Below are 27923 nucleotides of genomic sequence, written 5' to 3' on the forward strand. Positions count from 1 at the left end.
TTGTTTGAACTGTAATTCAAAACACAGAGTTAGGTATTGGAAGGGGCTTGTTCTCTCCAAAGCATTTACTTAAAAACCTGGCTAAGTAATTCAGCCAGCTAAATTAAGTGATTAACTAAGGAGTAGTGACGGTAGCATGCCCAAGCAATACCTGCAAAATTCACCGCTCCATCACCTTGGCTTCACAATGGTGTTTGTGTGGATACCAAGCACAGTGAGATCCTGACTAAGATGGCACCCTCTAAACACTGACATAAGACAGGGCATCAAGTTGAACGTGAGTCAGCAATGCACTTCTGCAGTAAGGATGGCAAACCACATCCCCATCTGCATTAGCACACACATAGCTAGCATATTGGGGGAAGCTATTCCGCCTTGCTCAGCACTTGTGAGGCTACATCCAGAACACCCTTTACTGGAATACTGTGTCGAGTTTTGGCACTCAGTATAGGGCAGAGAAATGTGAACTGGAAGGAGTCCAGAGGCAGCCTCCCCCAGAGGCTAAGGAGCTGCATTACTTGAGCTGAGATGAAGAGAATTGGGCTTATTTAGCAAGTGGAGGGGATGGGGGGGGGGGGGGGGGAAGGCTGTGAGGAACCCAAATGTGGTGTTCTCCCACCTAGAGAGCAGTTACAGAGAAGACAAAAGCAGACTCTTTTCAGAGGCATAGAGAGAAAGAACAAAAGGCAATTCTGACCATGCACAAGTTAAAAAATTTTCACCATGACAGTAGCTAAGCACTGCAGCAAGGCCTTGGAGAGCCTGGGCAAACTCCAGCTGTGGAGATTTTCAAAACCAAACAGGACAAAGCCCTGAAGCTCTAGGAGTAACCATGAGCAGCAGGACTCTGAACCACGTGACCTCCACATATCCCTTCTGACCTTCATTCTATAATTCTAAGACTGAGGCTCACATATCATACACACAAACACACATGTTAAAAGCATGACATGAACTGATTAAAATAAATATTAAATAGTTTAATGAAAAATAAAAGTTATATCAATGCATGACTTGGGAAGGGTTTTTTCTCCATGGCAGAAGAGTGATACTCTAGCTACAAAAATGACATTGAAGAAAAGAAGAATAAATAAATATGATGTTATTGAGGTCACTTTATTATTAAGAGGTAAACAAAATAAGCTGGATGGCAATGGAAATGCAATCAAACACCACAATGGCTGATACAAACTCATTAAAATATTAAATGTATAAGCTTTGTTAAAAGACTGCTCTCTGTGCAATCTGCTGAAGCCCTGCTATTGGTTTTTTAAGCAAACTCATCTGTCCCGTAAGTTGGAAAACTTGCACACAGAGAATTACAGTAATTCAAATCAGACAGAAACATTAATACGGAGGTATCCTGATGTAAAAATGCATAGATTGGAGTGGTTAATATAGAAATAGCTCTTCTTTTCATAGTCCAAAAGACAAAAGTAATTTTCAGCACAACAGCCGCCCTTAAAGATAGTTGTATGTGAGGGAAATACATCTAAAAAGGGAGAGGAACAAATCTGTGTCCTTTTCCAAGCTGTTTTGACTAGTAACAACTCAGTTTCAAGATAAATTCAATATGTGTAATATATGCAGCATGTTTGAATTTAATGTTTACAGCAGCAATTAAGTAATTTTACAGACATATATACAGATAAGCATAGGGTCAAGCATAGATACAGCAAACTGCTTAATACAAAGATGGAGATTTCTTGTTTAGTTGCCTAGCAATAAGAGCTGACTCCTGGAAGCTAACAAATACTGATTAGAGAACGGAACTGAATTATTTAACGTATCCAATGTATCATACAAAAAAAAAGAACATAAGGCTATTGAAGAAAGGAAAAGGCTAGGCCAGAAAAAATCAATTCTGTCCAGTAAAAGCTATTCAGGAAATATGTGATACAAAGAGACTACAATATCTAAATTAAAGAAAGCCTCAGTGTGTTCACTCTGTCAGTATTTTTCATTGTTCTTCTTTTAACAGGAAGTCTAATTCCATCTTGGCTAATGGATATGGCTTTTGACTTGCCGTGTTTAACTTTGTCCAGTCTCCTCAATAGTGTTTGGAAGCTGGAGAGAGACAGAAAGAGATTTTCAAAAATTGAACTGGATGAACATGATGGCATTTCTCTTCTTGGAAAACACAGTACAATACTAATGGAAAGTGTGATGACATTTACTACACTAGTGGAGATGCAGAAGTCCACACTTGTCTTTTATTTGTTATGAAGAGCTTTAAAATGGCAGTGATGCCTTTGAACACATTTATAAGGTCTCTTCCATCAGTTCTTTCAGTATTACAAATGTTTTTCTCTCAGTACTTTAGAGGCAAAACAGGAAAGTCACAAGTAAAGGACAGGTAGCATATTATAAGTCCAGCACAGACTGGAAGTACTTACTTCTTGGAGCGGCACAGACATTGATCTTTTTCCTTTAGAATATAAATTTAAATAGACTAGGTTACACTAAAGCTGGCAAAACAGAGGGCATTGATAGTATTCCATCATTATGAGCAGGGCAGGCTCATAATGCACTATTCATGCTTTTTTTAAAATTGAAAGAAGACTATTTCCAGTTATCTTTAAAACATTCTTATTTAACAAAGCCTTTTAAAATAGTACTTCCTAAGATCTGCTCCTATTGGAGCTGTCACTGAACATTATTGCATCTGCTAGGGGCAGAGAGTCATACATTTTATGTCATGTGTCCTGTTACACCAGCACAAATCTCAAGTAACTCCACAGACTTCCTGTGTGACGCACTTAACTCAGTTCGTCTACACAAGGAAGTAAACATAAAGGAAAACTAACCTCAATTCAAAGCACACCACCAACTCTTAACTAACTCCCAATATAAATATTGTTACCACACAGAAAGCAAAGCAGCTTTTCCCACTTTGAATATGCATTAAACTATTTTGAACAATGACAGTCCTAGTGAAATCCAAAGGTGTAAGTAATGACATTCCACAACGCAGCGCTGTTAAATTTCAGTATCAGAAGCAGCACGTCTTCTTCCTAGTCATAAATATGTGTTTCTCAAATGTTCCCTAATGTAATTTAGGGATAGTTTTAGATACACAGCTTTGCCTTTTGGCCTGAAAAGACCCTTTCAGTGTCCATAACGCACATTTGTCTAGAACAGCTGATAATGTTGCACATGAACAGCGCTAATTTTTCCATGAAGACAATACCTTTATTTCTTGATCTTCCTTCTCCAGTTGCAGACTGCAACACAGACCAATTAACTACATCTCGAGTTGGTCTTGTACTGAGGCTCCTTTGTCCTTGTTACAGTAGCACAAAACACCCTTAAATGGGACAAAAATTGTATTTATTAAATGAAAGGTCTTAATAAAACTGGAATTTACATTATTGATTTTTCTATGTTGTTCAGACAGAAACTACACAAATATCTAGAAAAGCTAAAGCAGATAAAAACTAAAAGACAGGCAAGTAAAGATTTTGATGTATGAATCATGGTGTGTAATTCAACTGGTGCTAATTTACTGAGATGCAAATTTATTGAGATGCAGATTGGCTGTTTTGTTACAGTACTTTCTGTAGAAATGTAAATTACATTTTTCTAATAATTGAATCACCTATGTCCCTACCACCTACATGCTAAAAAAGCTAAGAAACAATGGTATTTATTTGCACACATCCCTTAGAAGACACTTACTGTTTACAGGAATTTGTCAATAAAGAATAGATGGTCTGGGATGAAAAGCATTGTTCCTAGATCATTCTATACACATCTGAAATTTAGAGACTGTAGAAAATGTGCAGTCAACCCTCTCCACACACCTCTCTCATAGGTCCCCAGAATAATCTGACACTGAGGAAATCCATATGGTCAACATAAAAAATCACAATCTCATTGGAAAAAAAACTGTAGAGGGGTTAAGGACAGAGTTAGCTCTGATCTCCTGCTGATTCTCACTAGTTTCGCACACATTCTCTGACATAAACAGAGAGCTTCTGAAAAAGAAAAGAGTCGATAGAAACCTCCAAGGTGGAAGTAATTAGTTTCCTCATTTGGGGCAATGGGGTAATCTTTGCATCTATTCTGACATTGTAAGTACAGAATCCAACCTTTTTTTTTGTCTTCACCCCATGTTTTTATTTTGATCTCTTCTGACAATTCACAGGAAACATAACGTATTAAGTTTGAACTCTTAATTCATCATGAAAATAGTACACTATTTACCCTACTTTCACATTTCCATGTGACTATTGGTTTAAACAACGTTCAAAGATCTGCTATCAATTACATAGAAAAGATTATGTCTAATTCATAAGATGAATTGAAAGGAACTGGTATTTTTGGATATGTTTACTTACAATACTCACTGCTTACAAACAAATCTGTGTTGCCAGAGTAAAAGACAATGTATCTTACTTGGTATTTGTGACACTAACAGTTTATTCTGCATTTGTCATTTTCCAATGCTTCATGTTCCCAACCCAGGTCCAGTCACCCTGGTTGCTTATGGTTACTTCGGTGTGGAGAACATGAAAAGCACATGTTTTGGTGAGTATTTATACATCCCCTGTATAAAGTATGACTACTCTTTTCTATCTTTTAATCTAAATTATATACCAGCAAATAGCCAAGAAACTGTCTTTAAAAATAAATTGTATAATAAAATGTACTACATATATATATATGTAGTCCAGACATTTTTAGGCTGGCCTAATATCTAATTGCACCATAAATTCTACTCACTGTATCACAAGCAAGGTAGTAACTTCACTCTTTCTTCAATGGCACTATAGTATAGACTGCTTTAGTAGTCTCTTCCTCTCCCTTTTTTACCACCCAAACTACAAACCTTGTTTTCACTATCTATTCCTGAACTTACTTTCCAAAATTAGTAACTATAAAACCTGCATAAATCCCACAACTGAATAACAAAAAAAGACATATTGGTGCAAGCATATTTTGTATGCTTTTATCTACAGATTTGGAGCTTTACCCTCCCTATGTAATCATGCTTAAAACTGAGATAAAGCAAGTGGTCTACTGTAAATAAGAAATACCCATCTCACTCTCTGTGTTTGTTGTCTTTTTAGCCAGGTATACCTCAGGCATATCCGGTCTGTGAGGCAACATGTTGTCCTTCAAGTGAAACCCTTTGAATTCTCTCTCTTAAAAAACAGTTCATGAAAGTAAGAATCAATATTATAGTAATCTGACCATAATTTTTACATTATAGTTAATTACGGTTGTTATCTATAATAGACTATAACACCATACCGAGAAGATGGCATCATATGAAGCTAGATCATCAACTGACATCAAAAGGAGGCCAACAATGCTCTCCATTTGGGTTGGGTTTTTTTTCCAGGCAGACTTAGTTGCATTAGTAGTGATTTTCCTTCAGGAGCTCAGCATCAGCAATTCTGAGAGGGCATAGCAGAAGTGACAACTTTACATTTTGTAAAAGAATAAACTCTTTGAAACATCAGTGCTAACCCTTTTAACATTTGCTCTAGTAAGACTGAGGATTCCTGATATCAGTTTTGTTTGTTTACTTCCCACTAAAGTTTCTAGCTGCAAAAGCTTTTGAATCCTGAGGTTCAAGGATTATGAGACCTTGATGGCCTAAATACTGAAGCTTCTTTTTTCCCTTTTTCTTGATAGTTGGCTAAGCCCCAACGAAAATAATGAATGCTTCTTAGTAATATTTACGGGGGAAGATGTATTAAATTTCATCAAATATAATAAATAGATAATACTCTTTATATAAATTCACATTTGAAAACATAAGCACTATGCTGATGTTCTGCAATTTTTAAAGAAGCCTGAAGACTTTTAGAAGTCTTCTGGGGGTTGGACTAGATAATCTCTAAAGGTCCCTTCCAACGCCTACCGTTCTATGATTCTATGATATTCTTTCTGTCTAAAACACATAAATCACTGAAACAGCAGTTTGAATGTAGGAGCAATTATGAACTGAATAAACAGGCAAAAAATTGACCCATCAAATTTTGCCATACCAACTAGGATGTGCTTTCTGTCAAAGTAGCCTTGATCTTGATAAAGACTTGTAACGTGAAACCCATCTGTCTTGTAGAGATTTGTGGAAAAAGGCCACCATCAGAACGGAGGAAGTCACTATTAAGTAATAGATGCACTAAACTTGATCAGCAACACAAATATCAAGTCTTCAAATGCCATATCCTACTGAGCATTTCTGTCCATCTGGGCAGTCACTGGGCATGAATGTGAATTACAATCTCAAAGACTTTTTGTTCTTATATTCATTGAGAAGTGACAACAATCTCCAGCAAGTACAGAGTTAAATTCCCGGTGCTGCCTTCACACAGGTGCGCAATGTAGTGTAAAGAGGCAACACTGAACTAAACAAGATTACATTCAAACTTTAGAGGGGCTATACTTTGAAAAAAGGAGAGAAAGGACTTTAGAAGAAGTATGCAAAACATAACTGCTAGAAGGTAAAGTACGTGCCCAGGTGGGTTGAGGTTTTTTTGCCTGTATTCTATCCCATGTTTCTGTAACACTTATGATACAATTTGGGCAGGATGAAGCTTGTTACAGATAAAATCTGTCTTCTGTAACTTGACTTCTATTGCTTTGCAACTTTTGCTAATACAACAAGAAAAAAACCCAACAGTTAAAGGGAAGTACTCTGTACTCAAAGTTTACCCCCAGCAAATTCACAGAATCACAGAATAGTTTGGAAAATATAAGGTTGGAAAAGACCTTTAAGATCATTGATTCCAACGATTAACCCCTCACTGTCACATCCATCACTAAACCATGTCCCTCAACACCGCAGCTCATGGCTTTTGACTATCTCCAGGGATAGACAGTCAGCCACTTCCCTGGGCTGCCTGTTTCAACACTTGATAATCCTTTTGGTCAAAAAAAAAAATTCTTAATAGCTAATCAAAACATCCCCTGACACAATTTGAAGCTGTTTCCTCTTGTCTTATCAAATGTTACATGGAAGAAGAGATTGACCCCCGCATCACTACAATCTCCTTTCCGGTAGTTGTAGAGAGTGACTACGTCTCTCCTTAGCATCCTTTTCTCCAGACTAAACAGTCCCAGTTCCCTCAGCTGCTCCTCACAGGACTTGTGCCCCAGACCCTTCACCAGCTTCATTGCATGTCTGTGGACACACTCCAGCACCTCAGTGTCTAATTTGTAGTGAGGGCCCCAAAACTGAACACAGCATTTGAAGTGTGGCTTCAGCAGTGCTGAGTACAGGATGACAACTGCTGCTGCCCTAGTCCTGCTCACCACAGTATAATTGTTTTTGACATCGTTTTTTGCCTCGCCTTTTCATGTTCTACTGCTGCTAACAATTCACAGAGTGCAAAGCAATCATCACTCCCGTAAGTGTAGTCTACTTAAAATACCTATTCTGCAACTGACCCTTTTGGCAATGCATTAGCTGTAGACACAGTTGCCTGTTAAACAGGAAGAGTATAATGCTGCCTGATTACAAGGATAGATAATTTCCTATCCATAATGTAATCTAGCTTTGTTCTAGTTCGTCCTCATTTTAGTCAATTGACATGACTACACCTGTTGCCTATCAAACCTCATTATCTATTTCTTGAAAATAATGCTTACATGGAAGAAATTTGCTGTATCCATGGTCTTGCCATGGAAATACAGAGATTAGTGAAGCCACTCAAACTTGTTGTTAAGGATACAAATGTGCATATATGTTTACTATGAATTGAAAGTCTGTATTTATTGTTATGAGGAAAGTTTTAAGTCAGGAAAAGACAAAATGAAAATGAAATTTATGCTAAATAAAGCACAAATCTTCTTTTTTTCCATTTTTAGTACACCCAAATACAATAGCCTATGTTACTAATGTTTCTGCAGGAGCAACATGCCATTTGTTTTCCCTTTTGTAAAGTGCTTTAATAATTCAATTTAAGACACCTGGCTGAATGTATCCAAGTTCTAATTTCAATTAATCCATAAACTCTGTGTATTTGGTCTCATCTTCCAGAGTGTTTTCCTGCTGACACATCCTCAGCCTTGTACTTTTTCTATTTGTCACACTGCTAGCATGGTTCTACACCTATCTGGCTAAAAGACACAGTGAGTAAAATTACAATGTGACTGCTGAAAGTGAGATGAATGGGGAGCTGGCTAAGAACGTATATATTACTTAAGAAAATCAAGACCCAGGAAGAAAAGGATAAGTGTAAGGAAAATCAGAAATCTTTTATTAAGCTGAGGACAGCAATACCCATTGGCAGGAACAGTTTTGACATCATTTGTATCTGTTTTGGCTTCTTTCATACTTTACCTCCCTAGAACAGTAAGAAGCTGAGCTCTTACTTAAAGTTTTCTACTGTAGCTTCTAATCTGCAAAAATGGACACACCAAACTACCTCCTTTGATCAGAACAGGCTTTAAACTTAAATTACTGACTCTTATTTTTCTTGAACTTTTCCACCGATGTTATTTAGGAAACAACATTAATCAACCTGTTATTTTCTAATGGAGCTAGATGAACATCAGAGCTAGTATATTTGAAGCAAGCACCCTGTAGCTGTGCTCTCAGCTATTTTTCTGAGAGCTGCTGCATTCACTAAAGTATATAATATGCATAAAATGCAGAGTCAAATTAATCCCTGATAAAACCAACACCAGTAGTTACACAAGGCTGTGTCCTTTTGTGTTTGTTTAGGGCCTAAACAGACTTCCACTTGCTAAAAATATAGTCCTAAGAGTCTAGAGAAGGAATAAAGGCTTTTGATTAGCTCAAGGGGGAAGGAGGGGTGTGTCACCCTGTTAAATACTTCAATACCAGCAGCTCAGTTCTCACAGTATGTGAAAAATGCTGAAACCAGGAATTATCTAGGAACTTAAACCTCTAGAAAATTTTGTAATTCAACTCAATATCACCTCAGTCTAGGGATCCTGCTATTTCCATCTGAAAATAAACATGTCTATATCACTGTGGGATGTGGGACTTTCTTTTGGACACATAGCATTTAAATGCTAAGCTTGAATGCCTGGCAAAACTAACATAATTTCAGTAAACCATTTATATTAACCAGAATAACTACCTAGTGTGAAATTATGCTGACTTTATACCTTCTCACTTAAAAATCACAAAAACCTAACCAAAACTAACAACTCCCCCCCCAAAAAAAAACAAAACAGAAACAAAACCACTTTCATTTTACCAAGGAAATCCAGGAAAAAGTTGGAGATTCTTCTGATTACAGGTATTTTACAATAAGCATACATACAGCTTACCTCTCCTTCACCCTTTACTTTGCAACCCTTCATAAGATTATTCACCAACCATAATAAAGCAATTCCCACTGCTGTGTGTGAGGCTGTTGCCAGGTGACAAGGCCATACTAGCACAGAACTTGCAAAAGAACTAAGTTTTCATAACCTTTTCTATTCAGACCATCCATTTTTACTCAAAATTGCACAAGAAGGAATCTAGACAAATGGGATCATGTTATTCAAATACACCTCTGAAGTCTCTTTTTACATTTGTTTAATGATTATTCATTCCCTAAATTCACTAAATCTGTAGAGCTGGCTAATGGGGAAGAATTCTGTGGTGCTGAAATAGCTTGTATTGCCCCAGGGAACGAAATATTTTCAATCCATGGGACACATTTAACATTTTCATAGAAGCATAGAATAGTTTGGGTTGGAAGGGACCCTTAAAAGTCATCTAGTCCAACAATAAGTAAGCAGGTTGTTGAGGGCCCAGTCCATCCAGACCTTGAATGTTTCCTGAAATGGGGCGTTTACCATCCCTCTGGGCAATCTGTTCCAGTGTTTCGCCACTCTCCTTGTAAAACATTTCTTCCTTATACCTATCCTCTTTTGATTTAAAACCATCACCCCCTGTCCTGTTGCCACAGGCCTTACTCAAACATCTGTCCTCATCTTTCTTAGAAGACCAATTTAAACACTGAAAGGCCACAGTAAGGTCTCCCCAGAGCCTTCTCTTCTCCAGACTGAACAACCTCAAGTCTCTCAGCCTGTCCTCACAGGAGAGGTGTTCATCTCCCTGATCATTTTTGTGGCTCTCCTCTGGACCCGTTTTACTGTATGACAGAAAATCATGACACACAAAGGCAGAAACACCTACTGGTTAATAAAAGCTAGCTTCAGAATCAGATCTAGGGGGTTTTTTGTGAGATCTGAGAGTCTTCAGATGTTTGGCTTATTTAAGTCACATTCTGATAGCGGTTTTTGTTCTCTTTGCCCACCTCTCTTCCCAGAGTAACAATTTGGCTACAAGTGAGAAAAAGTCTCCCTTATGCAATTCCTTTAGAAACCAAACTGATTTTACCAACAGTAGGAACTGATTACATAATTTCAATGAGTTGCTGCACTCACTTTAAATGGATTAAGGAATAAAGATCACCAATACAGAAATACTGTACAAAAATGCAAAACAAATTTAACACACTGGAAGTAGACTGGATGTAATAAAGAGAACTATAGGTCAAACAGTGGAAATACTGTTTATTGTAATCTAACTGTTTAATGCCCTGTGGTTTTGCTTCCTCTTGATGACTGAAAATGCTGTAGCTTTTCCTCACCCTTTTTTCAGATCAAGTGAATCTTTGCTCCCTAAACAACAGAAAATCTGTCCTTTACAGAAACCTAACAGAATATTAATGCTATCCTTTGACAGAGATAGAAATTATATTCACCGCAACCATTTAAAACTACTACATGTGAATATTACCTTAAATTGGAAGAAGACATGGTACATTTCTGCCTATGGAAAAGTAAGGCAAACAGCCCGGAGTAGCTCACTACAAGCCCTTTTCTACAAGAAACTAAAAGCATATACAGGTTCTGTGCTGTATTTCTAGTGTTTCCTACACAAACACACTGTGACACAGCATTTTATGCAATGAATAAGATAATGCAAAATTATTCTGGTAATAACACGAGCAGCATTTTAATTTCCTACCCATGCTTCTGAGTTCATCAACAAGTTATTTTTATAAAGATAAGAGCAATGCAATGTGGCTATAGGACACTCCTCCAACTCAATCAGCAGTAATTTGTGTTCAGCTCCAGTAGCTGTTTAGGAATATGATAAGTATTTCATGTAGAAGATGATTGACACAAAACCACTTAAGTGGGCAGATTCCAATGAACTCATACCAATTTATTTTAAAACTGATGTAGGTATTATTAATTATTAAACATCATACAATTAAACCCAAGAACCCGCTAAGACATCATATTGGAGAGGCCTAAAAGGTGACAGAATTAGACATTAAAATAGATGATCTTTAAGGTCCCTTCCAACCCATTCTACAATTCTATGAAAAATGAAATATTAATAACTGTAAAAATTACAAATTATAGACATGCTTTAAGGTAATTCAAACATGAGCTGTCAGTGGTTAGAAGAAAGAAAAGCTCTTGGCATAATGAAAATTATACATTTTAAAGGTTTCTTACTTTATTGTAAAGCTAGTGCTTTACACTGCAGTCCAGGAACAGCACACTCACTCTGCTGATGCAAAAAAAAAATATATGAACAGATTTGTTATTTTAGAAGACTAGACAACGTAAACATTTTGCAGCTTACACCTTTCACTGAAGTGGACCTGCTGAGAAGACAGTTTCTGTTGGGTTTGGGTTTTGTGTGTGTATTTTTTCCTAACCCATACATCTGCAATCTTCCTCTGTGAAAGTTACGATGATTATGTATTAGTACAATTATATTGGCTACAAATATTTACTGTTCTGGATAGGCCTCTGAAAGCAAAGCCAGCTGTACTTTTACAGGCACTGCCTCACCTGGTTGCCTGTATAAACATTCACCAAGGAAATGTCAGTATCCCTGACATTTAAGTATTGTAGGCAGTTTTCACCAACTATAAAGTCACATCCCAAATATCTTTCCATACTTCTGATGAAGAACCACCATAAGAGTCCTGTGCAATTGTAGCTGCTGGACTAATTGTTATGTTTCAGGAATTTTTAAAATATATATATATATATATTATATATATATTTCTGAAAAAGGAATGGTTCTCAGCAGCAGTAAATCCAAGTTCTGAGTTAAGGGTATAGGGAACATCATTTCAGAAAACAAATGGAAGAAAGCAAAAACTTACTGAAATCTACTGCAAAGGATTTTCCAAAGAAAGAGAGAAGTGACTTCCCAGGTGGTTAGAAGTCCACCACTGTTTAGAAGGGCTGGAATGCTCTTGCTTCAGTTATTAAATCAGTCTCACTAAAAGTTATCTCTGTAGATATTCACAAGTTTTAATACCAATATGTACTCTGCAAATTAAAACCCTGTAGAGAACATCCACGAAGCCTTCCATAACACCTTCACACCAGCCATACTGTATTGCATAAATCAGGCACGTAACCAATATATTAGTGCATTTTTCCAAAAGATGGTGCAAACAATTCTCATAATGGTGCATCTGCACTGTATAAATGGGTTTGCCATTGAGAGCACTGCTTCAGCAGAAGTGCCAAAAAACTACTTACATTAAAAATATAGGTGTGATTTTCAGTTTGGATTTGAGTTTTCTTGGTTTTTTTTCTCCCTGGGCCTTTTGTCTACGGTGCAGGTCTCCTTGAGACAGACTTCTATCACAGGAAAACCTATACCGAGTACATTTGGTTAAATATTTGGGCCAACTGCTGGTTTCATGGGGTAGGTCAGGACTTATATATATATGGCTTTGGAGAAAAATAAGGCTCACTTGAAATGGCAGGCAGTGATTACATTAGAGAGATTATCATGGAGTAAACTAGGGTGTGAATTCTCAGTGAATCACTTACTCTGCAGTAACTCTAAACACGATGCTTTGGTTCCTATTATATGCATGTTTATACTACATTAATGGGTGCTCTGCATAAAACCCAACTGAGCTAGATCCACCAGTGATGAGATGCAGCACTTGCTGGAGATGGTACAGTGCCACTCTGCTACAGCTACCCTCTCATCAGCACTCCGTCTGGAACCTCCACCCAGCAGGGCTCAGCTTTGTAATCACTGCAGTGCAACTTACTACACAGGGTAAGTCACAGTGATTCCAGCTTGGCAATACTAAGGAAAAACTCCTCGGTGTGCAAAGCTGCTTCCCCACACTTTGGGGGTTGTTTTGGTAGATGATAGCAGCCAGTCCAGGTTCTGAGTTATGCCACACGCACAGCAAGAGGCATTCTTCTTCCTCTCAGAGAGATGCTGCATCTCTGGCGGCAAGTCCTGTGCCATGCAGTCTGCAACACAGTAGGTTCCTCGTGACACTTCACAGACAGCCACTCCCTCCAAATAACCAGTGGCAGTGCACTCAAGTGGGAATTAGGCACAGATTCTGCAAGTTCAGACTTGCAGAAACAAATCCAGAACTACCACTATGTTAATTGTAAAACAGCTTATTTGAATTCAAGCATCACTGGTGTTCAGGACAAGAGAGAAAGGGGGGCAATACAAAGCAGAAGGGTGGTATTTGGACAACACTCTAAGATGCGAGGTGATAGTGAAACTGACAGCTATTCACTTCCATTCACTAAATTTTTTGTTTGTGAAGTCAAGCAAATGGGAAAAAAATTCTTTAGGTAAATTTGTTACTGCATAATCACAGAAATTGGGCTGCTACATTCTCAGACACAAATAATGGCACCTCCCACATTAATTTATGGAATTTAAGAAGTTGTCAAGATGTATAAAATAGAAGGCATTGCAGAGCCTTTTTTTGTCCTCTCTACTACAGTTCATTGCCTTCATCAGTTGTACTAGTGCAGCTGGTCAATGAGGCTGACAAAAGTGTGGCACAGATGTGAAGGGAAGCTATGAGCAGCTAAGCACAGAAACATCTCAGGTTCCCACCAGTCAGTGTGAGCTATGGAATAGCCTATATCCTGCTGGTCTTAATACAACATAGGATTGAGGCCTAAAACAACACAGTTTTAAGAAAACAGTGATCATTTGCTACTATTCTCTTACTGACCCAATATTGCTGGTTTTTCTGCTGTTATCAGTATTTCATAGCATGATTTAAAATAAACCAAAAAAAGTCATTGCTTAGTCTGTCAACACGTACCTACCGTGTTTTGCAGGTTTTCCACTCCCTTCTGCTCCTCACATCTCCCCACACACGAAAAAAGATAAATTCTCTGATTATTATTAATTTTTATTATTTATTATCATTATGTCTCTGACCTAAACAGTGTTGGAATGCTTGTCCTGGAAACACCTCATGTGAATATTCTGCCATCCAATGCAAAGCAAATCCCATCCTTGCTTTCACTTCTGCTTTTAAGATCTTCAAGTATTTTTATTACTTTTTACTCTGAGAATATTTTATTTCAATAATATTAACTGGATCTACATCTTGTTGACTTTGCTGTTGCCTCCGTGCCCATTGACCCCTTCTTTCAACTGGATTCCATTGATTTCAATGGAGTTCTGCACAGTTCTGTTCTTGCAGATTCACATGCAAGGTCCAAGCTCTTGCAGTAACGTCTATTGTTAAATGCAGGAAAATACAACAGTTCTGGTACAAGTACCTGTGACAGTTACGTTCACCCTTATGCAACTACTTTCAGGTAATTTATTCACGATTTTCCATAACAGAATCTGGTAAGTAAACTATACTTAATGCTAAGGAATAATGAGGAAACCTCTCTTGAACAAACTTCATCCCAGGTAAGATGTGACACATGAGCTCTGGCATGACAGCACCCTTTAGGCCTTACATAACCCTTGGTACACTGTGGCACATGGCACTGAAAGCATTAAGAATGAGGTTGGAAATTGGAAACTCTACAATATAATTTGTTTGGACTTGCTGTCTATGTGGTTCAAGAGTTATTACATGTATCACTTTCTCCCAGTCATCTGAATTATGAGTCATGCAAACCGAAAGTGGAAGGTTTATGTGTGAACAAAGCAGATGTGGATGCTTGTGGCATTTGTTGTCAGGTTTACTTAGCTCTTGTTTTTCTGTCCTGCTTTGTCTAGAGCAAGTAAGTTTGAATCTTTGGCAAGTCCTGGTAGCTGCTACCTCAGTGACAACCTGGGACTATGACTTGATTGTTAAAGGATAAAACTGGTAAGCCTCTGAAAGTCTCCCGTGACTCAAACTTCTTCCACCTACAGCTAAAAGCCTGGCCATCTTTGTTTTGTTTCACTGAGAAGGAGCAAGAAAACCCCACGAGATGCTGCATGCTTATCATAATAAATACAGAAAAACATCTCTCAACAGCACTGGTTGTCCATGAGTAGCCTGCAGAACACCCTGACACAGACAGGCCACTTAATAGCTAAAAGCACATGCAGAGATAGAAATAGTTTCCAAACCCAGAAAGCAAACCTGAAACTGGATCCATACAAACAGACTGCTGGAGCTCAAACGGCCACTCTCCTCCTTCGGATCTGATTGCAAGCTCAGGACTACAGTCTATATTCAGCCAATTTTTTACTTCCAATCTGAAATGTGGTCTGACTGAGGAGAAACCTTAAATAAATGTATTACATTTTAAACACTGCAAACCAAAAAACCTTATGAGAATAAATATATATCAAAATACTTTCCTATGAGCGTGACAGAATCAACTGGAACTCACACCCTGGGCCTTTAGAACTAGAGCTCTGTAACGGTTGAAGCAGAGCAGCAAACAGCGGAACAAACAGCCAGCCAAGCCGCCGCCATTACCCGGCTACGCCACTTGCGCAAATCTCCCTTCTTCGCCCGGCCCTACCGCCAGCGAGGCGGCGTAGCGCCTTTCGCGAATACGGATGCTGCACTGCGGCGGTGGCACAGTTCAACCAAACCTCCTCCCTCCTCCGCCCACATCGACGTTAAGGCCACCCCCTTTCTCGGTTGTGATTGGCAAGACGGGCGGAGCCCTCCGCGGCCATTGGCGGCTGCTAAGGGGAGGTGGGGTAGGTTGCGTGAACGGTAATAAAGTTAGTGGGGCTGGCTCAGTGCGGTTTAGACGCGGCAGCGGGTCGGCTCTCTATGGAGGTGGCGGAGGGAAGCGTTGGGCCGGTGCTGCAACTGCTGTGGTGACTCGGAGACTCGCCCTGTCCCGCGCGCTCCCCCCTTCCCCTCCCCAGCCCCGGTCCCCGGCTCCCTTCCCCTCCCCCCCCTTCTCTTGCCTTTTCCCCTGCCCTTGGTAGCCGCCGGGACCCGGGGAAGCTGACAAGGCCTTAGGGAAGGTGAGAAATGCGAGAGTGTCGGCAGAATGATGTGGGGCCGGGAGGGAACGGGGACTGCTGCAGCCGCCGCTTAAAATGGCGGCTGCCCGAAGTGGCAGCCATTTTCTCGTCGCCGCCTTCTCGCACAAAATGGCGGCTCGGGTCGATAGCCGCTCTTGCCGTGTGCTTTGGGATTACCGTAGACGCTGAGTGAAGGGTCGGAGAGGGACAGCACCCGCTGGATGCAGGAGGGCAGCTGAGCAGGAGCGTTTGAGGTTAGAGTCCCACAGTCGTAGCGAGGGCGGTGGCGTGGGTTAGTGCCGGCTCGCAGCTCTGCCTGTCGAGGGATCAGAGCGGCTGCAGGATCCTTGTCTCTGGCAGCGGTCTCTGAGGGCCGCAGGTGCTCCCGAGAGGTCTGTCCTTGGAAGGAAGCAGCCTCAGTGCAAGTAACGTGCCGCGGTTCTGGGAGGGGAGGCGGGGGCAAGTTGTCTGATCTCAAGAATCGGTGGAGAGGCTGTTTGTGTTTTGCTTCTCGTTCACTTACTCCTGTCTCCTTCCCTCGGGGAAGAGAGAGTGGGCCAGCGAGAACCCGTATCTGTTGTCGCCGGCCTCGCCCAAGTTTCCTGTTCAGACTTGGGCGAGTAAAGCGTTGCTCGAGCGGGGGTGGTGATGGGGGGAGGCCGCCGACCGCTTTCCCTCCCCGTCTTTCCGGGCGGACCGAGGCGGCTGCCGCGGTTTGAGGACGCCGTTTTCCGCCGGCGAGGTAGAAGCGGAGCTCGCTCCCCTCCCTCGCAGAGAACAAAGAGCCGGCCGGGCTGGTGGCGGCGCCGGAGCCGGAGAGCGGGCGGCGCCGGGGCGGGGGTGGGGGGAAGGGGAGGGGGCTCGGTGCGGTGAGCCCGGTGCCGCCCGCTCCATGCGGCAGCGGAGCGCCCGCCTCCGCCGGGGGGCGCCCCTCCCGCTCGCGCAGCCCTTTTGTTCGCGGCAGCCATGTTGGGAGCCGGCCCTCGTGCGCGTGCCGCCGGGGCCGCCTCGGCTCGGCTGGCTGCTCGCTGCTAGAATGTCTCGGAGCACATCGCCAGTGGAGTATCAAAACGCCGTGGTAACGTTATTTACGAGCTCCCCAGGCGTTTCTGTCCCACTGACTGGCCGCCTACTGCTTCAGCAGCTCAGTAACATCTTTCTCCCTGCTGCTGCATTGCAAGCTGAAATTAGGGGTAAAGAGGGGCGATGTTTTCATTTAGTAGTTTATTTATCCCCATTAGACTTGGATGTGGAATACATCCCTTTTAGTATAGTAGTGTGCATTTCGTGATCTAGTACTAGTCAGGTACTGCTCACTTTGAAAGCTGACTGTCTTGCCGTAGTTAACTGTAGTTTGTAAAGCATGTTAATAAAGGATTAACTTAAGCTCTACTGGCAGAAGAAACACATATTTTGGTGGTTTTTTTCGTTGCAAGTGCTTTTGAAGGGTTGACAGGGCAAATCTGAGGTTCTCAGTTTCTCAAGACAGGATTTCCATATTTTCTCCCTCACTTTTGTTAGAAAACATGGCTATAATGATGAAATTAGCCTTTCTGTAAATGTTCTGAACAATTGCATGAAGAAGAGGTTGCTTACTTTTTAAGTGTTTGAGAGTTTCCCTTCTCTAAGAAGTGTTTGTGTTTTTATTAGAAGTTAGATACTACCATGGCTAGTTAAAACAACTATAATATGAATGCTCGATTTGTCTTTCTAGGTTTTGTTTTTCCCCACCCCGTCAATTTCATTTTATTCTTTTGAAGATTCTTCGTTGTCAAGCCGCCAAAGTGGAGAGTGCGATTGCAGAAGGGGGTGCTTCTCGTTTCAGGTACTACTGCTCTGGGTGCTGGGGGTTTCTTTAATCAATGCTTGGCAGTAGCAACTATCCTTTGAGGGGAATTGAAATTGGTCTTATGTTTATACCAAAACTAATGCGTAACTGAAAGCTTTGTATTTTGAACTTACACAATGTTACATGGTTGTTTTTAACAGTGCTTCTTCAGGCGGAGGAGGTGGTAGGGGTGCACCTCAGCACTATCCCAAGACTGCCATCAACAGGTATGTCATCTTTCTGAACCTTTAAAGTTATGCCAAAGAGCATGTTTGTTGGTAAATACCAAGTTCAAAAGAGAGTATCTTCAAAGTTGTACAAGGAGCTCCACCAGCCTTTGTCAAGAAAAGTATATAACGAGAGTCATGGGTGATAGGAGTTGGACAGACCTTTTAATACATGTCACTTAAAGTTGAGAGGGTTTTTCTTGGGTGTCCTTTTTTTGGTGGTAGTTACCAATGTTGAGTGAATACTTTGCAACAGGTACTGCAATGTCAATGGGGCTAAGTGCGTGGTCTTAGAAAGATAGTAACAGATTTAGCCAAAGTGAGGTGGTTCTGAAACTTCAAAGGGTTAGTTTTGGAAACTGGTTGTTTCAATGAGCATATTTTTTTAACATTTTCCAGCGAGTTCCTGGGGAAAACCCCAGGGCAAAACGCTCAGAAATGGATTCCTTCACGAAGCACTAGACGAGATGACGACTCCGCAAATGACAAAGAACGACATGATGCAATCTTCAGGAAAGTAAGAGGGTAAGTTCTTCCTTACTGTTTTCTTCAGCAAAATGTATCCCTAATAAAGGGGCTGGAGGAATAGAAGATGTGGCTCTGGAGTTCAGGGGGTTGTGAGTGGCCTCTTTTGGAGAGAAGGAGGCAGAAACTGATAGCCCAGGAGCAGCAAATACTTTTAAGTAATTCTTGTGAGAGGATTAGTATTTTCAGTGATGCTTCACATTCTGAACATCTTCCAAAGAAATAATTGAATAGGAAATTTGCTGTAAGATGCTTGTGGTACCTATTATCTGTATTTTTGTTTCTTTTTAGCATACTCAATAAGCTTACTCCTGAAAAGTTTGACAAGCTATGCCTTGAGCTCCTCAATGTGGGTGTAGAATCTAAGCTCATCCTAAAAGGGGTCATACTGCTGGTAAGCTGACTATGTTTCTTTTAACTAGTTTCCTTGTGCGTTAAAGAGGTGGTCTTGTTTTAATGTGATGCAGAAGTAACATGGCTATGGGCTATTTGATAATCCAGACATAAATATCATCCCTGTTCTTTGTGCAAAAAGGACACAGTGGGGAAGAAGCAAGCTTGAGAATTGGTAAATGTGGTAGAGGATTTTGTTTGGTTGGTTTTTTTTTTTTAGAGTCTTGATGTAAGTTAGCACTCGCACTTCCTTGCCTTCGTTTTCCTGATGAGCAGACCTAATGGTTTTGGAAGAGCTACCACAAGTGACCTTGGCACACTGATTCAGCTATCATTTCGTTTAATCTGAGGTCAGATTGATGCTAACTTCAGTGTTCAGAGGATAAACTTTGTCCCATTTATTGCCTAAGGAGTATAGAAGCTCTTTAGTGGCGTAAAGCAGCTTTTTTCCTTTGTTCAGCAATGAGACTGGTGTTTAAAACAAAATCCATTATTTTTGCTTGTTTGAAGTAGCAAAAAAATAGTCTAGGTCATAGAGGGATAATCTGTTTTGTGTCTTGCAACTCAGGTTGTTAGTTAAGTTTGCACCTTACCACATGCTACATTACCTAAATGTGTTTAGATCGTAGACAAAGCCCTTGAAGAGCCCAAGTATAGCTCACTGTATGCTCAACTATGTCTGCGACTGGCAGAAGATGCACCCAACTTTGATGGCCCATCAGCAGAGAGTCATCCAGGACAGAAGCAAAGCACAGTGAGTATACCTGTGTCTGTAATGATCCATTTTGCTAGCATGTGTAGTTGTATTGATGAGCTTGACTGTTGTCTTTGTTCTTTTTGCTTAGACATTCAGACGCCTCCTAATATCTAAACTTCAAGATGAATTTGAAAACCGAACCAGAAATGTTGATAGTAAGTGTAAAGTCACTTTAATATAGTATTTACTTATATTCTGTTTCTACAGCTGTTAAACAAACAAACTTCTTTGTTTTCCAGTCTATGATAAGCATGATGGTCCCCTCCTTCCTGAGGAGGAGGAACAGAGAGCCATTGCCAAGATCAAGATGCTGGGGAACATCAAATTCATTGGAGAACTTGGCAAGCTTGATCTTATTCATGAATCTATCCTTCATAAGTGCATCAAAACAGTGAGTATTGAGATGGGGTGATGACTAAGAGCAGAACTAGCAGTTTGTAAACTTAAAAAAAAAATGTACATGTTAAGGCCACCTTGGAAATCTTGGGAAAATACTGAAAAATATGTCCTGTTAATAGCCTACCTCCCACTGTTAGAAATACAGTCTTTTGATGTGATCTGAAAGTAAAATTAGCTTTGTTCAAAGCTGTAGGAATTGTCTCCAAGTGAAGATGTAGTTTGGCACAGAGGGAGGTACTGCAGGTACTTCCAAGTACTAAGTGGTTCAATTGGCAGTTTTTAAACTAGTGTGAGTCACTCTGTCTTCGGGACAAGATTAAAAACCTCTGTGTGTGCCTGTGTACAGGCTTGTCACTATAAATTGTCACAGGTTGAAATACATAATTCCCTTTCAATATTTCAGCTTTTGGAAAAGAAGAAGAGAGTCCAACTCAAAGATATGGGGGAGGATTTGGAGTGCCTCTGTCAGATAATGAGGACAGTGGGACCTAGATTAGACCATGCAAAAGCCAAGGTATGTGTCTATTTACTGCACTGCTAAACTAGTTAAATTCTATGTCTGAGATGTTGATTGCAAAACTGGGGTCTGAGTTTTGGAGAGCAAGAGTGCCAACTATTGCTCCTGCATCAAATCCCTTGATAGCAAAAGGAGCTGACATTCAAAATGGGTTTAAACATCTTTCCAGAAGGGAGTTAGGGTCATTGGGAAGCCCTAAAGGGAGAGTGGTCTTCAAGTGCTGCTTGAAAAGATGTTTAAGGGAACTCTCTGCTGGACACAATTAGGTGATCTGACATGCGTTTTGGTCCTTGTCATTCAAGTTGGTGTCATAGTGATGAGGATTTTGCTAGCAGGTTTTTTATCTTTGGCTCAGATGAGATGTCTTTATGCATTAGCTTTCCTTAAGCTCTGCTGACACCAAGGAGATTGAGGTGGCAGGAAAGGGTAGTCTGAGTAGTTCAGCTTGGGTGTCGTACATGTAGTCACCTTTTCTGAAAATACTCAAGCCACTGATGGAATTGCCCCTCACTTGTAACATCTCTTTTGTTCCCCAGTCCTTAATGGATCAGTACTTTGCCCGTATGCGCTCCTTGATGTCAAGTAAGGAATTGCCAGCAAGGATTCGTTTCCTGCTGCAGGTATGGTGATAAATAGCTTACTGCTTTCTTTTCTTACAAAGCTGTCTTGAATCCTTTCCTAATAACTCAATATGTTCCAAGGATACTGTGGAGTTGAGAGAACACAACTGGGTTCCTCGCAAAGCTTTTCTTGACAATGGACCAAAGACTATCAATCAAATCCGTCAAGATGCAGTAAAAGTAAGTGTTGAGTGCAAAGGTTTGTGTTGCAAAACTTGGGCTGTTCACTTAGGAGTTGCTTTTAAAGCAGAGTGGGACAGTAAGGGCTTATGGGTAAAAAACAGTTGGACATCTGTAGTTCAGGGCTTAAAAACTTGGCTTTCTCCAGGGCTGTTCATCAAAATTGACCAGATTGTTAATTCTTGTTTTAAAGGATTTGGGAGTTTTTATTCCTGCTCCTATGTCTCAAACGATGAGAAGCGACTTCTTTCTGGAGGGACCCTTTATGCCACCCAGGATGAAACTTGACAGGGACCCACTTGGAGGGCTTGCTGATATGTTTGGACAAATGCCAGGTATGCTGAGACTACAAGGCTGATGTTATGACTGCAGCTGTACTGTACTGATCGAGAATTAAGTTTTTCTTCTTAATAATACAGGTAGCGGAATTGGTACTGGTCCAGGGGTTATTCAGGATAGATTTTCACCCACCATGGGACGCCATCGTTCAAACCAACTTTTCAATGGCCATGGGGGTCACCTCATGCCTCCTGCTCAACCCCAGTTTGGAGAACTAGGCAAACCTTTTCTGAAAAGTCAGGTAAGAAAGATGATGTTTACAAGGTGCCTTCAGCTTGTTTAGAAGCTCCTCTGCAGATGCGTATGTTATGGATTATAGTCTGCTTATGTTCCTCAGATTTGATTCTGATAATGACTGATGCTCAGCTGATACAAAAATTCTAAACCACTTTCTAAATTGTGAAAGAGATGCAAGGAATACACTTTTTTTTAACTACAAGAAAAGGTGCATGTGGCTTTTGGTGGGTCAGAATGGTGTGGTTTTTATTTAAGATAGCCCTGTTTTTAGGGATAGGTGCTACTCTCCCACCACCCCTGCTCCTTCTTTCTCCCTTCCTGGCAAATAGAATCTTTGTTCTTCTGGTCCCTCTGGTACTACTTACCATATGATGTACGCCACTCCATCATCTGCACTTCTTTCTCTATATCTCCCTTTCTGAAATAGGGGCAAAGCCACCTCTACCATAACCAGAATCAGGGACTCTTATCCCAGCAACAAGGACAGTCGAAGGATATGCCACCCCGGTTTTCTAAGAAAGGACAGCTTAATGCAGATGAGGTACATGACATGCCTACATTACTTAAAGCCTTTCTAAATATTGCCCAATGATTATAGCAAGACGCGTTATTATGAGGACTAATGCTGGAACTCTTTCTCCTCCTTCTTTGTCCCTTCCTCTTTTACCTTCCCCCCCTCACTTTCCTTAGGGTATCCAGCGTCCTATGAGCAAGACTGAGATATGAGGGCAATTTCTTGGGGTGACTTTCTTCCCCCACACCTCCCCAAGAGCACTACTCTGACATCAGTTCCCATGCATCACATTGATAACAATACATTTAATGAAAACTTGAGAAAATCCTCAACTTTAGAAACCCTGAAGTGCTGGACCAGACTACTTTTTTTTTTTTTATTTTTAGAACTGGGTGATAGGCAAAATGTCCAAAGTGCTTTGTTACTTTGAGCGTTAACCAGACGTGTATCCTGATTTCTGAGCAATTGGTAGTTTTGTCTTGGCTGTAAAACACATCAGCAAACACACTAAAGTATCTTCTTGGGTCTCTAACATACCGCATCTAAAAAGAGTGATTCCAGATCTTTATAGCTGTGGAACTAAACATCAATAACTTGCAGCAGGTTGTGATTCACCAAGTCATGCTTTTGGGGGGAAATTCAGCACCTGCGCTGAATCTATTTGAGTATTAACATAGTAGAAGTGGCTAAGTCGTGCTTCAGTGGGATCAGCTGGTGTGAGTCCATGGCTGTTGTGTTCTTGGTCAGAATGCTTGAAAGAGTTTGAGTTTTTTCTGACTTGTCTGTTTACAGATTAGCCTGAGACCTGCTCAGTGTTTTCCAATGAATAAAAACCAAGTGCCAAAGCTTCAGCCCCAGATAACTATGATTCCTCCCAGTGCTCAACCACCACGCACTCAGACACCACCTTTGGGACAGGTAAATAAAAAAGTGACTGTTGTTGGCTATACTCAGTTTCTTAATGCATGTAAACTTAGGCTAGCTTCTTATATGGGAAGGGAGAGAGAAATCTGTCACTGTACAGAGCAGTATACACAAAAAGGATGTTTGAGAGCCTCATGTGGTTTGTATCTGCTTTTCTTCATACTTCTATCTTCTTATACATCCATTTGTATAATGGTTATGTACAACAAAGACATTCTGGCATCTCTTTCAGCCTCCTCAACTTGGTCTTAAAACAAATCCACCACTTATACAAGAAAAGCCTGCAAAGACCACCAAGAAGCCACCTCCTTCTAAAGAAGAGCTACTTAAACAAACTGTAAGTTCAGTGTGTAATAGTGATTCTCGAAGCCTTGTATATGCTCTGTAAAAATGAATGCTGGGTTTAACTGTGTGCCTTTTTCTCTAGGAAGCTGTTGTGACTGAGTATCTGAATAATGGAAATGCTAATGATGCTGTCAATACTGTGAGAGAAATGAGAGCTCCAAAACACTTCATTCCTGAGATGCTGAGCAAAGTAATCATTCAGTCCCTAGATAGGTCAGATGAAGACAAAGAGAAAGCAAGTACTTTGATCAGTTTGCTCAAGCAGGAGGGAATAGCCACAAGCGACAACTTCATGCAGGTACTGGAGTTCAGTTTGGCTCACAGATCTTGTTACTTGGCTGTCCACATTAAGCTTGTAAAGGCAGGGTGCGAACTTTTAAGGTCTATTGATCTGAGGAGGGAAAGTGATGTATGAACCTGTGAGGGGGGCGTAAGACAAATCTAGGTACGAGATTTCAGGAACTAGAAATGGTGGGAACCTCTTGGCAAGCGATTCAGTGCTGAAAAGAAATGTGAGGCTTGCATGTAGCAGGAGTGCTACTGTGCACGAGAACAGAATCGCTGCAGAATTGCAACTTGTGTGTGTTTACTGTTCCATAGGCATTCCTGAATGTATTGGACCAGTGCCCCAAACTGGAGGTGGACATCCCATTGGTGAAATCCTACTTAGCACAGTTTGCAGCCCGTGCCATTATTTCAGAACTGGTGAGCATTTCCGAGCTGGCTCAACCACTGGAAAGTGGCACCCATTTCCCTCTCTTCCTGCTTTGCCTTCAGCAGTTAGCTAAGTTACAAGATCGTGAATGGCTAACAGAATTGTTCCAACAAAGCAAAGTGAATATGCAGAAAATGTTACCAGGTAAGAGTTCCCACATAGTTCTTGTGACACCTCACGTTAGTGTGTACAAGATGTTTTTCTCCTTAAGCTTATTTTGGTGCAATCAGCTGCCATGACTGTTGGGAATGGTGTTCCTTAAGAGGTTCTCAGATGCATGTGCCGTTGATGGGATGTTTTGATGGGCACCAGCACTTCAATATGTTCTTCCTTCTTCCCTTGACAGAAATCGACCAGAACAAGGACCGCATGCTGGAGATCTTGGAAGGGAAGGGGCTTAGCTTCTTGTTCCCGCTTCTGAAACTGGAGAAGGAACTGCTAAAGCAAATCAAATCAGATCCATCCCCTCAAGCCATCTACAAGTGGATTAAAGATAACATTTCACCCAAACTTCATGTAGATAAGGGATTTGTGAATATATTGATGACCAGGTAAGATGCTGTAGCTTAGGCACACATTTTGTTAACCTACCAGTAAGACACTAACTCTGAAGGCTGGTGTGTAGCTCTGCAGGAAAAGGTGTTAGTTAACACGGGCAGATAAACTGTTCTGAGTGAGCCTCTCCTGTATTAAGCACACAAAGTCTTTGAGAAGGAAAGCAAGCCTTGAGGCTCTTGTCGTTGTGTTGTTTTTGCTTGGGAAGAAGTCTGGACCTTTGTGTTCTCCAGAATGTTTTGGAGCCGTAAGAGAAGCAAAACTAGAATTCTGTGGTGTAGTCAGCCACAGAGCTATTCACTGTGAATGGACCTAACTGCTGATCCAAGCAGGAGGATATTCTTAGTAGTAGCAAGCTGAACTTGGAGTATTTCTCTTCTTTAGAGCAGCTACACTTTGTATTTTATCTTGGCTTACAGAACCTTTTTTGTCCAGTTTCTTGCAGTATATTTCTAGTGAAGTAAATCCACCTAGTGATGAATCGGATTCTTCATCTGCTCCATCTAAAGAGCAGCTAGAGCAGGAAAAGCAGCTGCTTCTTTCCTTCAAGCCAGTAATGCAAAAGTTCCTCCATGACCATGTTGATCTGCAAGTGAGTGCTTTATATGCACTCCAGGTGCACTGCTACAACAATAACTTTCCAAAAGGTACGTGCATGGGGCTCCTGCCCAAAATGGAACTTGACTGTGTATGGCTTTCAGGCTTGTTGCTATTTCTTACAGGCAGATAAGCTGTTTAGAAGGTTGTAAAAATGACAGAGTTTAAATCTGTTTCCACAGGCATGTTACTGCGCTTCTTTGTTCATTTTTATGACATGGAGATCATTGAAGAAGAAGCCTTCTTGGCGTGGAAAGAAGATATTACTCAAGAGTTTCCAGGGAAAGGCAAAGCTTTATTCCAGGTAAAGTTGTTAGCATAAGAATAGATTTGTGTGTTGGAGAAGCCTTTTGAAGTGGCATTTAAGACATGGTAGATAAACTTTGTTATGGAGTATTTCACTAGGAAGGAGTGAGACAAGATAAACTATAAACGTGACTCGTGTGAACCGGCCTTATCGGGGGTTGGAGTAGATGATCTGTGGAGGTCTCTTCCAGCCCTTACCATTCTATGAAATATTTTTTTTTCTGTAATGGAGACCTACATTTAGTGCCAAGTGTGGTTGAAAGGTTTTGGCTTATTCAAAGGAGTTGGAGTTAAAACCTGTGTTCTGCAGGAGTATGTAGTGAGGAGATAAATCCCGCTCCCTTAAAGCCCCCTTTTAAACCACTTTTGTGTAACTGCAGGTAAACCAGTGGCTCACCTGGCTGGAAACCGCTGAAGAGGAAGAATCTGAAGAAGAAGCTGACTAAAGAACCAGCCAAAGCCTTAAATTGTGCAAACATACTGTTGCTATGATGTAACTGCATTTGACCTAACCACTGCGAAAATTCATTCCGCTGTAATGTTTCACAATATTTAATGCAGAAGATGTCACTAGGATATCCTCTGCAAAAGGGTTTTGTAGTATGTCTTAATAGTCTACAATAAAAATATTTTAGAGTATCTTTAATGTTTAGGTAACAGTGTATTAGCGGCATGCAATAATTACATCATAAGTTCTCGAGCAGAAGCAGTCTGTTGCAAGGGTCTTCTTTGCTGCCAGTTATCATAGGCTGTTTTTAAGTTAGAAAACTGAATAGCAACACTGAATACTGTAGAAATGCACTTTGCTCAGTGTAATACTTGAGTTGTTGCAATATTTGATTATCCCATTTGGTTGTTACAGAGAATCCTTAACTGTAATCGATGGTTGTTGCCGTAATAGTATATTGCCTGTATTTCTACCTCTAGTCATGGGCTTTATGTGCTAGGTTTTAATATCCTTGAGCCTGGGCAAGTGCACAAGTCTTTCTAAAAGAACCGGTTTACTTGCACAAACAGATCAGCTGAAGAGATGGTTTAATGCCCTTTGGAAGAGGTTTTTGTGGGTGTGAAACATGGCATGGTGAGAAATTTGAATTGGTCCCTCTATTATAGTACTGAAATTAAGTCTACTTAAATTTATCAAGACATGTTCATGCCCTGGTTTTATATACTTGTATCTATCAATAAACATTGTGATACTTGACTTGTTTCTGAATGTCTCCCACTGAAAAAGCTTTGGCTGACAACTAATTTACCTTCAGAAGGAAACATCAGCGAGAGTTGACTTGGATTGGAGACTGTCTTAAGATTCTTAACAATAATTGTGTTTAGCGTGCAAATGAACTCTAAATAAGGTCACAGACAAGATTAGCCAGTAAAGGTGTGCTGTGATGAGGAAGATGAAATTGTGCTGAAGAAATGGTAGAGGAGTTTGCCTTGTGGTCCAGTGTATGCTTTATCAGTCAGTATGTGCTTAATTTCCTAATGCTTGAACTTTTCCCCAGGTCACATGCATGTTCTATATCAAGTGGCAGTGACTATTAGCTGCCTGTTTCTCAAATCAGATTGGCAAAAAACCCATGAGTTTATTGATGTTGCATTGTACAGGCTTGAAATGTCATCTATTAAATACTCAAAATATCTTACTTACTAGAGCCTTTGTCCCTAGTGCAATTTTTTTCTTCTTGATATTCAGACTTGACAAGTGATGTACTTGTAATGGTGAAACAGTTGCTTGCTGGTCTGGGTTTGGCCAGTAAGG

At 40.6% G+C, this 27923-nt stretch overlaps 1 protein-coding gene, 1 long non-coding RNA gene and 1 other non-coding gene across 10 annotated transcripts; 2 read left to right on the forward strand and 1 right to left on the reverse strand.

Annotated features, from left to right (window-relative positions):
• Nucleotides 1-1082: 1082 nt before the first annotated feature.
• Nucleotides 1083-16108, reverse strand: LOC133625849 (uncharacterized). Of its 7 annotated transcripts, none has more exons than XR_009819116.1 (6): nucleotides 15336-16108; nucleotides 14068-14107; nucleotides 11455-11506; nucleotides 5257-5402; nucleotides 3191-3307; nucleotides 1083-2067 (listed from the first exon to the last, which is right to left on the reverse strand). It is a non-coding gene; the product is annotated as an uncharacterized LOC133625849 (long non-coding RNA). The 7 variants fall into 7 exon arrangements; XR_009819115.1 differs by having other exon boundaries at nucleotides 14064-14107; XR_009819114.1 differs by having other exon boundaries at nucleotides 11455-11509; nucleotides 14064-14107.
• On the forward strand, nucleotides 15744-27816 carry EIF4G2 (eukaryotic translation initiation factor 4 gamma 2). Of its 2 annotated transcripts, XM_062000561.1 has the most exons (22): nucleotides 15744-15907; nucleotides 17944-18008; nucleotides 18173-18238; nucleotides 18638-18763; nucleotides 19055-19157; nucleotides 19779-19910; nucleotides 20002-20068; nucleotides 20153-20304; nucleotides 20716-20826; nucleotides 21366-21449; nucleotides 21531-21629; nucleotides 21823-21964; nucleotides 22049-22209; nucleotides 22633-22746; nucleotides 23512-23637; nucleotides 23876-23980; nucleotides 24071-24286; nucleotides 24589-24847; nucleotides 25050-25254; nucleotides 25694-25905; nucleotides 26038-26159; nucleotides 26542-27816. In XM_062000561.1, the coding sequence occupies exons 1-22, from the start codon at nucleotides 15761-15763 to the stop codon at nucleotides 26605-26607; spliced, it is 2880 nt and encodes a 959-aa protein (XP_061856545.1). In that variant the 5' UTR covers nucleotides 15744-15760; the 3' UTR covers nucleotides 26608-27816. The 2 variants fall into 2 exon arrangements, with proteins under 2 accessions (XP_061856545.1, XP_061856546.1); XM_062000562.1 differs by lacking the exon at nucleotides 22633-22746.
• On the forward strand, nucleotides 22787-22937 carry LOC133625886 (small nucleolar RNA SNORD97). Its single transcript, XR_009819135.1, has one exon. It is a non-coding gene; the product is annotated as a small nucleolar RNA SNORD97 (small nucleolar RNA).
• Nucleotides 27817-27923: the final 107 nt, after the last annotated feature.

The sequence above is a fragment of the Colius striatus genome, chromosome 7, assembly GCF_028858725.1.
Source record: "Colius striatus isolate bColStr4 chromosome 7, bColStr4.1.hap1, whole genome shotgun sequence".
Taxonomy (NCBI): domain Eukaryota; kingdom Metazoa; phylum Chordata; class Aves; order Coliiformes; family Coliidae; genus Colius; species Colius striatus.